Source organism: Osmerus eperlanus, chromosome 17 (assembly GCF_963692335.1).
Source record: "Osmerus eperlanus chromosome 17, fOsmEpe2.1, whole genome shotgun sequence".
Lineage (NCBI taxonomy): Eukaryota > Metazoa > Chordata > Actinopteri > Osmeriformes > Osmeridae > Osmerus > Osmerus eperlanus.
This window is the reverse complement of record NC_085034.1, coordinates 4,725,100-4,737,226: the sequence shown is the minus strand read 5'-3', so window position 1 is coordinate 4,737,226 and position 12,127 is coordinate 4,725,100. Positions and strand designations below refer to the sequence as shown.

General features: G+C 39.9%; 3 protein-coding genes across 4 annotated transcripts; all 3 read left to right on the top strand.

The window, feature by feature from the left end:
* The first annotated feature begins 795 nt into the window (after positions 1 to 795).
* si:ch211-214j24.14 (uncharacterized protein LOC559160 homolog) lies at positions 796 to 4,249 on the top strand. Its single transcript, XM_062483216.1, has 2 exons — positions 796 to 979; positions 3,042 to 4,249. Exon 2 carries the CDS (start codon positions 3,234 to 3,236, stop codon positions 3,972 to 3,974), a length of 741 nt encoding a protein of 246 aa, XP_062339200.1. The 5' UTR covers positions 796 to 979; positions 3,042 to 3,233; the 3' UTR covers positions 3,975 to 4,249.
* Positions 4,250 to 4,383: 134 nt separating this feature from the next.
* On the top strand, positions 4,384 to 8,384 carry spic (Spi-C transcription factor (Spi-1/PU.1 related)). 2 transcript variants are annotated; one of them, XM_062483215.1, is made up of 5 exons: positions 4,384 to 6,506; positions 6,774 to 6,861; positions 7,186 to 7,286; positions 7,377 to 7,494; positions 7,683 to 8,384. In XM_062483215.1, the coding sequence occupies exons 1-5, from the start codon at positions 6,495 to 6,497 to the stop codon at positions 8,144 to 8,146; spliced, it is 783 nt and encodes a 260-aa protein (XP_062339199.1). In that variant the 5' UTR covers positions 4,384 to 6,494; the 3' UTR covers positions 8,147 to 8,384. The 2 variants fall into 2 exon arrangements, with proteins under 2 accessions (XP_062339199.1, XP_062339198.1); XM_062483214.1 differs by having other exon boundaries at positions 7,644 to 8,384.
* Positions 8,385 to 8,579: 195 nt separating this feature from the next.
* spi2 (Spi-2 proto-oncogene) lies at positions 8,580 to 10,252 on the top strand. Its single transcript, XM_062483645.1, has 3 exons — positions 8,580 to 8,681; positions 9,066 to 9,159; positions 9,915 to 10,252. The coding sequence occupies exons 1-3, from the start codon at positions 8,580 to 8,582 to the stop codon at positions 10,250 to 10,252; spliced, it is 534 nt and encodes a 177-aa protein (XP_062339629.1).
* Positions 10,253 to 12,127: the final 1,875 nt, after the last annotated feature.

The window sequence follows — 12,127 nt, the reverse complement described above, 5'->3', positions numbered from 1 at the left end:
AAAAAAAATCTACATTGCGTTGTTTTCCAAAATCATATCTATCATATTTACAAGAAGCGAAAGCGAGAAGTGGGAAAAATACGAAATCTATGAAATACTTAGCGCTTTATAATCTAAATAAGAGGAAGTTTTACGTTTAATTTATACGGGTAACATAGCCTACTAAAGCGATGATGGCATTAGGAGGACAGTACAACTACCAGTAGAGGGTACTAGAGGCAAATCATTCATATAATTTCCAAAAACAACTGAGCATTGTAAGTCCGTTCAGTTGATCCAACATCCATAATCAAAATATCCATAAATCTTTGCCAAAAACACTTAATCCAAACTATGAGCCTCACTGGAGCGTACTGAAGATCACACACTACTGAATAATTGTGGAGACCTCTCTAAAGATCCTACCATGCTGTCACTATATAGAATGTTTATTGTGTCTGAAATACACTAGTTGCACTATTGCAAAACTACTGCAACTGTTTACCAACCCTGAACCCTGTCACTGTGTCAGAGGTTATTCACCAAGCAGAATAATATGATGTCTGCTCATGCATGCCCAGAACAGACATCTGATAGTTTGTCTATCTTACCAAGCTGACACAATAGTAGATATTGGAAAAGATTGTAGTATGAGGTTTGGATTAAAGTGTTTTTTGTTGTGAATAAATGTTTCACTGCAGAATTACACTAACAAAACATTTTTTTTTTCCTGCAGAAAAGTCACCACTCTGCCCACTCCTGTCAAATGTTACGTCATGACATGGACAGGCGGTGAGGGAGAGAGACAGTGTGAGAGAGAGTGAGAGAGAGTCTTGTATAGCAGCAGCTGGTGTTCCACTGCTAAGCACAGCCTCCATGTCAGCTTTTCTGTTGCTCAATTCCAGACTCCATGTCTAAATGTATGTCTCTTCTGCATTTTGACTATCTGTCTCTTGCTTAACAGCTCTCATCCATATAACAGTTTCCATAGAGGAGTCAGGTAGGTTGGACACTTTTTATTCTCTTTATAATATAAGGTTAAAAGACTTAGTGTAATGTTCCACACAAAAATAGTTGTTATGGGACTTAGCCAACTATTATAAACTGTCTGTATCAATAGAGTAAGTGCATACAAAGTGCTCTTGCAAATAGTTGTCCAAATTTGATTTGCTTATTGTTATGTGTTGGAACGGTACAAGTCACTATCGACACTGTTATGAAGGGCAACATGCTAACCTTGTTTACCACCTGTTTACTGTCTGTTTCTGGGGCTGTTTTTCGTCATGCTGTCATTTATAGCATGTTTTGTTAATCAAATCAACAAGGGAAGGATTATCTGAGTTATTAGTTTGTTTATCTGTGATCTTCACCTTACTTAAAAATGTTCCATACTGTAAGTGCAAGTGTATGTGCTAACACCCTCAAGCATGCATTTTAGTGCTAGCTGTATCTATCACTGTGGATGGATAAACATAAGAGTAATATCTGATCTGTCTCTGGTTTAAATAAGTATTTATTAATTACTTCCTGTGTAGTGACATTCACTATGACCTTCACCGAGATCTGATTGGCTCTGAACCTATGACATCACTGCCTTTCCTGACTGATACTATCATAGGCAAATGTGCAAGACTCCAATTTTACTGGATCTATTCACCTTGGTATGTAGTTAGGGTCAAAGTCCTCTGTCATTGGTAAATTAGGATGAATGAGAATCCTATTACTTACACAGACTAATCAGTAGATTTAGGATTATAGGAAGTGGTAAAAGGTTGATTGGCTTTTGAACCGGTAGAGTGACTTCACATCTTAATAGCAGCATGTCCAGCAAACAGCATATGTGATAATCATCACAAACAACATTCCCAAATTTAGTGTCAGCAGGCTAAATAAATCAAGCAGGCTCTAATTTGTCATGCAATGTTTATTGTAGAAGAGTTCACAATTGTTTTCTATTACACATGTCACTGTGTAGTACAGTGGAGACTCACTGTAGATAGTTGATTAATGATTGAGAAATTGGAATCATTAACATGTTCCAGATGTAGAGCCATGTTAGAGCCATGTTACATAACTGATAGGAGGAGGATTTGGGCTCTACAATACTACTTTACAACACTAGGATATTCTTTGTATAATCTACTATTGCGACAGACGTGAGTTTGTTTTAAAGCACGTTTTAGGTCCCATCTAACTTAATTGTTAGATTTTAGTTTCTTTCAATGAGCTTGTTGTCATTAGTGGGTAGGTACTATTGCTGTAGTGTTTAATAAACAAGGATAGTGTTTTAACACAACCCTTTCCTCTTGATCTCAGTTTTTGATTGTGTGCCTGGGCTGGGATTAGATGTGATAACCTCCCATGTGTGTGCTGGGGGATTAGTCAGATTGTTCAGGAGGTAAACTGTTTGCAAAAAAACAACAAAAAAACTGTAAAATAGTAAGAAGCATTTAAAAAAAATTATAATAATGATAATATGTGCTTTATGGAAGAAATTGAAGAAATTATATTGATGCCAGAACCCACCCACTTGCACAGCCTCACTTCCCCTAGATTTTCTCCCTTAAAATCACAAAACACAACAATCTGATCTGTAAAGTATATTACTAATTATATTATGAGATAAGAAGAGTCCTGTGTGTGTGTAGAAAAGCTGAGTAGTCATCCATTCTCCACTCCACAAATCTGGTATTTCAAACATCCTCATCACTTCCCCTCTATATCCCACCTCTTGACCAATCCTCACGTCATGTGAAATCTCTGAAATAGCTTCCACTCTTTGGTGACAGACGGAGGCATATATAGTGCCTATACATAGTCAGAAATGTGGGGACAAGGCTATACATAGACATGAGCATGCAGCGCAGGGCAGAACAAGAGTCCAACTTTTTCCATTCAGACATTATCTGGTTATGGTCAGATAAAGGACATAACAATTTCTTTTACAGTAACCACAACCATGTCACACCACGACAGACAGCTTTTCAAAGCTGCTTAGTTGGATTTAGTCATGTGTATTCATAGATATCCATGTTAATGCATTGCTTTCCCCCCTTTGTTAGACCCCAGTTTTCAGTCTGGAGGGCAAGGCCCCAGTTGAGTCCAGAAGGGGAGATGGTGATGAGGTCAGTTCCCTGTCTGGAAAGCCCAACCCTGATTGGTTGAGCCCAGCCACCCTGCCTGTCACCCAAACAGAGAGTGCAGCGTCCGGACCCTGGCAAAGCGAGAGCTTGCTGGCTGAGTCTTGGTCCACCATGGGCGACATGGATCGCGAGGACACCAAGAGCCTGGACAGCAGTGACGGGATGATCCTTCCTGAAGAACGCAGCGAGAACCACTCCTCCGTCTCCGACATGGTGCACCTGGAGCGGGAAGAGGCTGAGCTGCTGGAGGAGGAAGACCTGGGGGTGGAGGATGAGGAGGAGGGCACCCTGGAGGAGGATGAGGAAGAGATGCAGAGTAGTATGTTGAGCATGCTGGGAGGGGAGAGGGAGCTGGCTGAGCTCAGGGGGGAGACAAGCTCAGCCCACCCCCGTGCTCCAGCCGACCAAGGTTTGCGGGGCCCAGAGACTGTGGAGCTCCTGATGTCAATGGAAGACCCGTTTCAGCACCTGGCACATGTCACCCATGTAACCCCACCTATGGCCATGCCAGTTGTCAAGCTGGAGCCGCCCTCCGCTACTTCCACCCCTGTCCCCTCCATCCCCACTGTCGCTGAGGTAGCAGAGCAGCTATATTCTATGCAAGAGCTCCACCCTCCCCCTGTCCTACCACAACCGCAACTGGAGAGCCAGACTGACGCTCACTGCGAGTCTACTGGCACCCTCCCCAATGCTGCGGAGCCCACCATTACAGAGGTCCAGGAGAAGACACAGCCTGAGGCTTCTCTAACCAGTTCCCACACTGACATGCCTGTGTTATTGTGTGGGGGTGCCGCCCTGGTGGCCATTGTTGGAGTGGCGGCTTATGGAGCAATGGTCTACTGCAGAAAGTAGCTACCCCATGAGCCACACTTACTGGTCTTTAAAAATAAATTCCAAACTTTTCCACATCCTTAAACTAAATACGAGATTTAATGAAATGATTTTCTTTGTATCTATGTAGTATAATGGACATTGGTTTAGATCTTTCATCCGCTTCTTGAGCTACCTCAGTTCACGTCATGAGATTTGGAGCAGGTTGGCGGAAATGCCTTTTGTTTCTATGTAGATTCACAGTGGTAAACCAGGAAATCTAAATTACATATATAAATTAAGAATTTTAAAGTCTTCATCTTGGTTTGTTTTATTTGGCTCTCCTCTCCATTAGTAATATAACACACAACACAGAATGCATGCAATTTGTGATGCTACACTGCCCCCTGTTGCTTTAGTCTCCTTTAGGCAATCTTTGTCAATGTCCTGTTCTATGTATTTACATTTACATTTAGTCATTTAGCAGACGCTCTTATCCAGAGCGACTTAAAGTAATTACAGGGACATTCCCCCGAGGAAAGTAGGGTGAAGTTCCTTGCCCAAGGACACAACTTCAATAGGCATGGCCAGGAATCAAACCGGCAACCTTCTGATTAATAGCCTGATTCCCTAACCGCTCAGCCATCTGACCACACACACAGATCCAATGGCCACAGTCCAGATACAAATCCAAATAAATTGCTGTATGATGAGGTTTTATTTAGGAAATCATTCAAATGCATTTTACTATAAAGATGTGAGATATAGTTGTCTTTTTTGACAAAGTAGGTTCAGTGGTCATGTACATTTTACTGACTACATTTAAAAAAATATATATATATAAAAAAATAAAATAAATGTAAAATGCAACCCCTAACCATAGCATGATCTCATTTATATGGATTTAACAACTATACCGCCATGCATTTGTTTTCCTTGATATGCTTATCTGTCAGTGGCTTTTAAACTTCTTGATTTTCTTTGATTGCCAGTAAATAAAGAAGTTAAATAGATGTTGACCATGTTGCGGTTACATTGCCCTTCCCTCACTGGTGTCGGTATAAATAGAGCCATTGAAAACAGAGGACAGAGAAAGGGAAGGAAAATGTTTCTTTTGTTCAGAGAGATAAAGAGCCCTCACGCTTGCTTTACCACAACGTGTAAACACCTTGACAGAAATATTCTGCCTCTCCCCTCGCCTTTTCACTTTCTTTCTCATGCACACAGACACAAACACACTGTCATTCTCCAACTAGTTTGAGTCAAATACATACACAGAAATGTTTTGTATAAATATGGTTTGTTCATTATCATCATTATAATCACAAATGGAACCCTATAAGATTTAGAGTTTAGAGATTTCGCATTTAGAGTATATACATTAGAACAAAACAGAATGAGCTAGTCGGCTAGAAGCAGTTGTTGATAATTTACGATGGTCCCTTGACAGAAAATTCACTGTGTGTAATGTTCAAATGGGAAAAAAGTAAGAAAAGGAGAAAGGCAAGGTTTTGTGGTCCCTTTCCTTCAATCAGTCCAAGCTTTATCAGTGTGCAGCACTTACAGGAAGAACAAACACACACACTCACATACACACACACACTCACATATACACTGCTAGAAACAGTTTGCCATTAAACCTGTTACTCAACATTTTGCTTTAACAGTTATTCCATTTCTTTACACATCAATTTATCATTAAACTTTCTGAAATCTGTGCATCTTTATTTAATTGTGTTCATGATATGATCTACCTATCTATCTATGACCCCCGTGGCATTTACTAACACGTGAAAGGGGAACTTCAAGAGCCAGTCAGTTGATATTTAAAACTATGTAGGCAGCATGTAATAAAAGAACTTCTCAAAAAGGCTATGCTTATTTGATGAGGGAGGAGTTTGTATGGTGGACAACAAACATCTACGTAACAATTGTCACAATGAGACATGAACCTTTCTAATGGCTAAAGATACACTAAATACAACTTGTGCATACTCTCAAAAACTGGGCAGGAAAAATTGAAAATATAAAATGGAAGAAATATGTCATTTATCTGACATTAAATATGACATAAATCTGCCATTTATAGTTGCTGTCTTAAGTGTAGGCTAAGCAGATACATGCAAATGTTAAGTAATTTAATTGATATGGAAAATAAAGTATCTCTGGAAATCAACAGGCTCAGATTTCAACCATTGCTCAGTGCACAAGATGACTATCTACCAGAGATGCAAATATGAAGACTGGTAAATAATATTCCTGGATGTGAGTTTTTTTCCTTTCAAAAAATGTGAGAGAGGGATGGTCTACCTAATCTCTTCTTCCAAAAAGAGAAGTGTTACTCAACATTGACTGTAGAGGTGACGTTGACACATTTAAAACACCCAACCTTTATCTGATCCAATTACCCTTATCCAATTGTTTGTCGAAACGGTGAATATTGGTGGGTTGCTCTATATATACCTGTCCAGGTACTGCACACCTGCACCAAACAACGCCCATTCTCAGGTGCAAGTGCATCAAATCCAAAGCCGGTCAGCAAAAGCCTTCACAGGCATTGTGATGCATAAGATGGTGAGTTGTGCGGATACGATTTTTACAATACGAAGTTTAATGATGCATGTTGATTTCTTAGAAGAATAATACATCTTATTTTCAGCACAAGAATATAACTTAAATATGTAAATATTTGCAATTATTCATATTGACAAATAGTATTAACAACATGTATGTAAGTGGAGGTAAAAAATGTATCACGTTTTAGGGCTTTACAGTATGGTTTCTGAAATTAAGTAAATTTTAAGTTCATTTACTTAAATTCAAACTATTATGCACTCCTAGAGCTCTTTGGACAATGACATCAACCAACACTTCCAGGATGCAATTGATGTGATTCAAAGGCACTCCAGTAATCCATATGATGATCCAGGTACATTTACACTCACATTTAATACAGTATTTTCTACAAAATGTTGTGGCTGTTCTTTGGTCATCATTGGAAAAACAAACACATTTTGCCTGAACAAATTAAGACGAGATAAAATAAAACATAACAATTACTACTAATATTATATTATTATACGCACACAGTAATTTATCATCTGATTTGGGAATGTGTAATTGAAACCTGAATTACCATACTCAATTGTATATTATTTGTGTTACACAGTACACAGTATAGTGTAGACTAAATGTAATTTGATCTTTAAATTACAAATGACAAACTTAAGCAAAACATTTTCTTTCTATTTAGAGTTTAAGTACTACGAGGCGTCGCAGTCTCCTATGCAGAGCATCACCGGATACCCAATCACACATTCCTCTGACTTACATTATGACTGGTATGAGACAACTGTAAGTATTGAGAAAAGTGCACACTTCTACAAATGTGACCACTTGTGAAGTGTGCAATGCTGTTTAAAGGAAAGTTTGTGTGTCCTACAGTATCACATGGATGTGAACCATCTGACTCACGTAGTCCCCGATGTTTCGCTGAGTCCCTCTGTGATGGGAGAGTCTGCACAGATGTACTCCATCTTGCCCCCACTGAGAACTGGGAAAGGTAAGCAGGTTATCTTCATCCCTCTTACTAATTTGTGCAAAAAATACTTGAAATCTAATTGAAATGATGCAGAATTGTCCTTTTATTTTCATGTACAGTACCTACAGTATGTTTACATTAATAGTAAGCTCAGATCCACACTTTACCAGGTCGTAAAAAGCTCCGTCTTTATGAATACCTACATGAAGCACTTCATGACACCAACATGGTGGACTCCATCCAGTGGACCGATCATGGCAGTGGAACCTTCCACTTCATCTCCAAGAACAAGGAGAAGCTAGCAGAGTGCTGGGGACAGCGCAAGGGCAACCGCAAGACTATGACCTATCAGAAGATGGCACGGGCACTACGCAACTATAGTCGCACTGGCGAGATCGTGAAAGTGCGGCGCAAACTCACTTACCAGTTCAATCCTATGATCCTCCAAAGGCTTGGAAACACACACACCTCTGGACATCCCTCTGGGCACCTTGGACGAGACATGCACCTCCATCACCACCACCACCACCAGCAGCAACATGCCCCACTTGAGCAGGGCTACTATCCCGGTTCTGTAGCACCTGAGTGGCCCAGCGGGTACGGACACTTCCCCCACCAGGCAGACTGTGATCTCGGCACTGGCTTCTTGTCACCCAGTGTCACCAAGGTGTAAACCTCAAGCACTGTGGAGACAAAAACATTTGAGACACTTTGTAAACAACAATTTGAGCTTTTTATGGGTGCCTAATGTTGGCTTGCTCACCCTGAGTAATTGTCTTGGAAGTCATGGTAATGCAAATGATTTACTGTGACATGTTTAACATCCAGTCCACTCATACTTACCTTCATCTAGAAGAGTTGTGGACTAGTCATAAGCAATGTGTGTAGATACAGTAAAAAGCAAAATGTTTTTTTTTTTTTTTTTTAAATAGCTAATAATGACAGTATTTCTGCAATTTACATTTCAATAAAAAAAATCAAAACAATTGTGTGGTACTATTATACTTTTAGCTGCAAAACAATTAATTGGTAAAATATATATATTTTTTAAGAACTAAACCATGTTAATTAATTTGATGACAGACAAAAAAGCCTACAATGCATCCATGACGTTGAGAGGCAAAGCCAAAGAAAAATGTTTTTCTCAGAAAGTGTCAATGAAGTGTAGCAGTCCATCTACTCTTATCTTGCCCAGTGGAGAGGATGTGGTCAGACCTGGGAGTTTGCTGGATGTCTGGGCAGGTTTATGGCAGTGGAGGACATTGTTCTTGTGTTGGGGGTTCATAGAGGGGAACAAAGGGCTTGGCAATACGTAAGGGAACCCTTCTGGTTCTCATATCAGGGTGGTATTATAAAAAGGTTGAATGTCTTAGTGTTAGTCTGTCCTTTACTTCAGAAACAGCTTTGTGCCATAGCTGGCTGGCGTTGGATAAGTTCTGAAACCATCTTACCCTCTACTGTACACCAGACAATTATGGTAAATATGACAGCATAACCAACTATTGCCGAGATCAATGCAAACAGATCAATCCTTACAACAAAACTGTGGAGAGTATTAGTGGGTTTGCTGGTCATTATTGCATCTTTACCAGAACTCTTTCCAGGAAAATCAGACCGATTTGGAGGTTATCTTCGAGTTTCTGGAAGAGTACTACAGGCAGAACACTGGAGTCGGTAGTGAAAGAGGTTGGTCCTATCCAAAGTTAATTTATAGAATTCAGCTAAAATGACAGTGTACAAACCCAATGTCAAATGTTCATGTTAAATTGCAGTGGAAGAGAACTGTGTTTTGCCCACACCTCTGCCTGTGGAGGAACGTAATGGAAGTGAATCAGGTTGCGAGCACTTGACATATGAGGTAACTGTAGGTAGGGTTATACTTCATTTAACAGCAATTTATGTGGGGGACAACATGAAATGTTGTTTAATGATTTTCATATTGTACATCTGTTCTGTGATTACTTTATCTGTTATCCTGTTCAGGGTGATAAAGCTGACCTCCAACTAACACAATCAAAATTTAACACCACAACATTAAACCAAACAACTGTCACATTATCTGAGCTTTGGTCCGCTCCAAACTCTGTGTCTAAATGGAAATCGTCCTCATGCCACACTGAACCTGCTATGAGAGGTGAGTTCTCCTTTTGTGGGTTACTAGATCGGCATGCTGTCATTGGAGATAACAGGTACTAAGTGAACAACACTTAAAATAACAGACCAACCCTTTACTGTAAAACACAATGATGCCATTCAGTACCAAACCTTTGGGGCCATATGTTTTACATATCTGTCTGATAACCAATATTTTGGAAACGTTACAATTTACTGCTATGTGGCACAGTCATAACAAAGCATCTCACAAATGACTTATGTGGGGGAATGATTAACTGATCCTCTGTACTTTATCTACTAACCACAATTACCATGGTGACTTACAGGTAGAAAGGTACGATTGTTTCACTTCCTGTTTGAGATGCTGGAAGATCCAGACATGGCCCATTGTGTTTCCTGGGTGCCAGAGGCCACAGGGGTTTTCAGCTTTTCCTCCAAGTACAAGGACCAGGTAGCAGCACTTTGGGGCCAGAGGAAAGGAAACAGAAGGCTAATGACATACCAGAAGATGTCCAGGGCTTTGAGGAACTATAGGCGTTCTGGAGAGATATTTAAAGTTAAGAAGAAGCTCACCTACCAGTTCAGCAGAGACACACTGAGTGCCTTGAGGATGTGCCACGGAAAACATTCACGCGCATATGTTAACAAGACTGAAACGTTATAAATGACACGGGCTTCGGATAGGAAGTTTTAGATATTTTGGTAAATAGCATTTAATCCAAAATGTTGCATGTTGCGTTAAGATTTGTGTTCAGTATAGGCTACATTTGCAATACTGCTCAAATTCCCGCACAGATAAAGCCACTGACTCGATAATTCGTCAAACATTTTTTCGCCTATCAGCTGGCCCTTTCATTGAAAATTCATGGTTTTAAAAGACTCCCTAGATGATTCAATCAATTCTACAAGCAAACAGATTTGCATCAGTTTATTTATATTCTCTCAAAGAAGGAAGAACGCATGTTTAAAGTACGTCGTTAGCATCGATACTTTCCATACTTTGTCATAAAGTTTAAAACTGACTCCACACTCCTTGGGGAGGAGAACTCTGCAGTGTACGCAACAGCAAAAACTGTTGACTGAATGAGTAAGTTCACCACCGTATCATGCGTGAGCCTAGTTGTGGGTGGTTGTCAATCTTTGTAATGTAACTGTAGTGTTATGTAACTGTGTCAAGTGTATAACCTGTAGGCCTACAGGATTGACTTTAGTTAAAACCGTTTTTTTCCAACGTTGCATAAATTATTTGTATGTTTTGTAACCACGTTGGCACCTTTCTGTATATCTTCTTATGCTGTCCTTGTTTTATCAATTGCATTAAAAATGGCTAAAGTGTTCCTGTTCTAGTGTTACCTGAAGGGGGCAGTGCAGCACATCTATTGCAAAGAGTCTGTGTTGTCTGTTGCTACTCTTGAGGGTGACCTCATGGCTAAATCTCCTCTGTGATGCAAACTCCTGTCCAGCTCAGGCAATTCAAAATGATTTTGTGTGCTCTTTGTAGCAGACCCACATGATACTCCCCTAAGCCTAGCATTTACCACTGGAGCCCACAGAGTTATAAATGGGGTAACAGATCTCTGTGTCTGTTACCAAGAAAGGCCATACTTAAAACCTAACTGAGCGCAGTCACCTAACTCTGAGTCAAGACTAGCTTGTTTTGCCTGATGAATTCTAGGCTGCATCATCAAGGCTTTCATTACAGCGACTGAGTTATTAATCTGATGGAGGAGGGAGAGAACAAATGAACTGCCATGCTTCAAATGAAGGGCTTTACTGTTCCCATTCCAATGTGACTGTCTGAACAGCAGCATGCAGACTGGTTGTCTCACAGTTAAACATGTTTACATTGCGTGTTACTTTTGTTTTGTGGTACTGCAAATTCTCTTGTGATTAACAACAATTGACTGACAAATATTGTATATATTGACATTTTTGGTACAAAAACAGTCCAGTAACTGTGGTAATGTTCAGAGGTTATTTAAATTAAGTCTCAGCGGTTATGGATTGTTATGGATCTTGTCTTTAGGCTAACTATGATAAGAAGCCCTAATGTGTGGGTTTCAAAAGTCCTGAATACTGTAACTCTTCCTTTAAGCCCAGCAGCTTTAAGCCTTGTTTGCCAAATTGGCCTCACTGGAGACCAGAGCTTGAGTTATCACTTGTTTAACTTAAATAATAATGTTAATTAGGAACCTAGCAACCACATCCATGGCAAAATACTCTATCAAACCGTCTTTCCGTGTTGAATATGTCAAATGTCAAGGTTTATGACAAGTTTCTATGTATAGGCCATCACTATTGCCCAGGCATCTCTCCAGTATTTATTGGCCAGGCAGGCAGGCCTTTTACACTTGGACAGCATCCCCTCTGGATTAAAGAGATCTTTGTCACTTGGCATCAGGTGAGTGGGTGTCATCTTAACCTTTTTGTTATGTGGAGATCACCCAGTCACTCAGAAATATGTTTGAATATGAATGCAATTACATCATTGGGAATCTCACACCAAATATATCTTTCTTCTTTTTATACCCCACTTGTC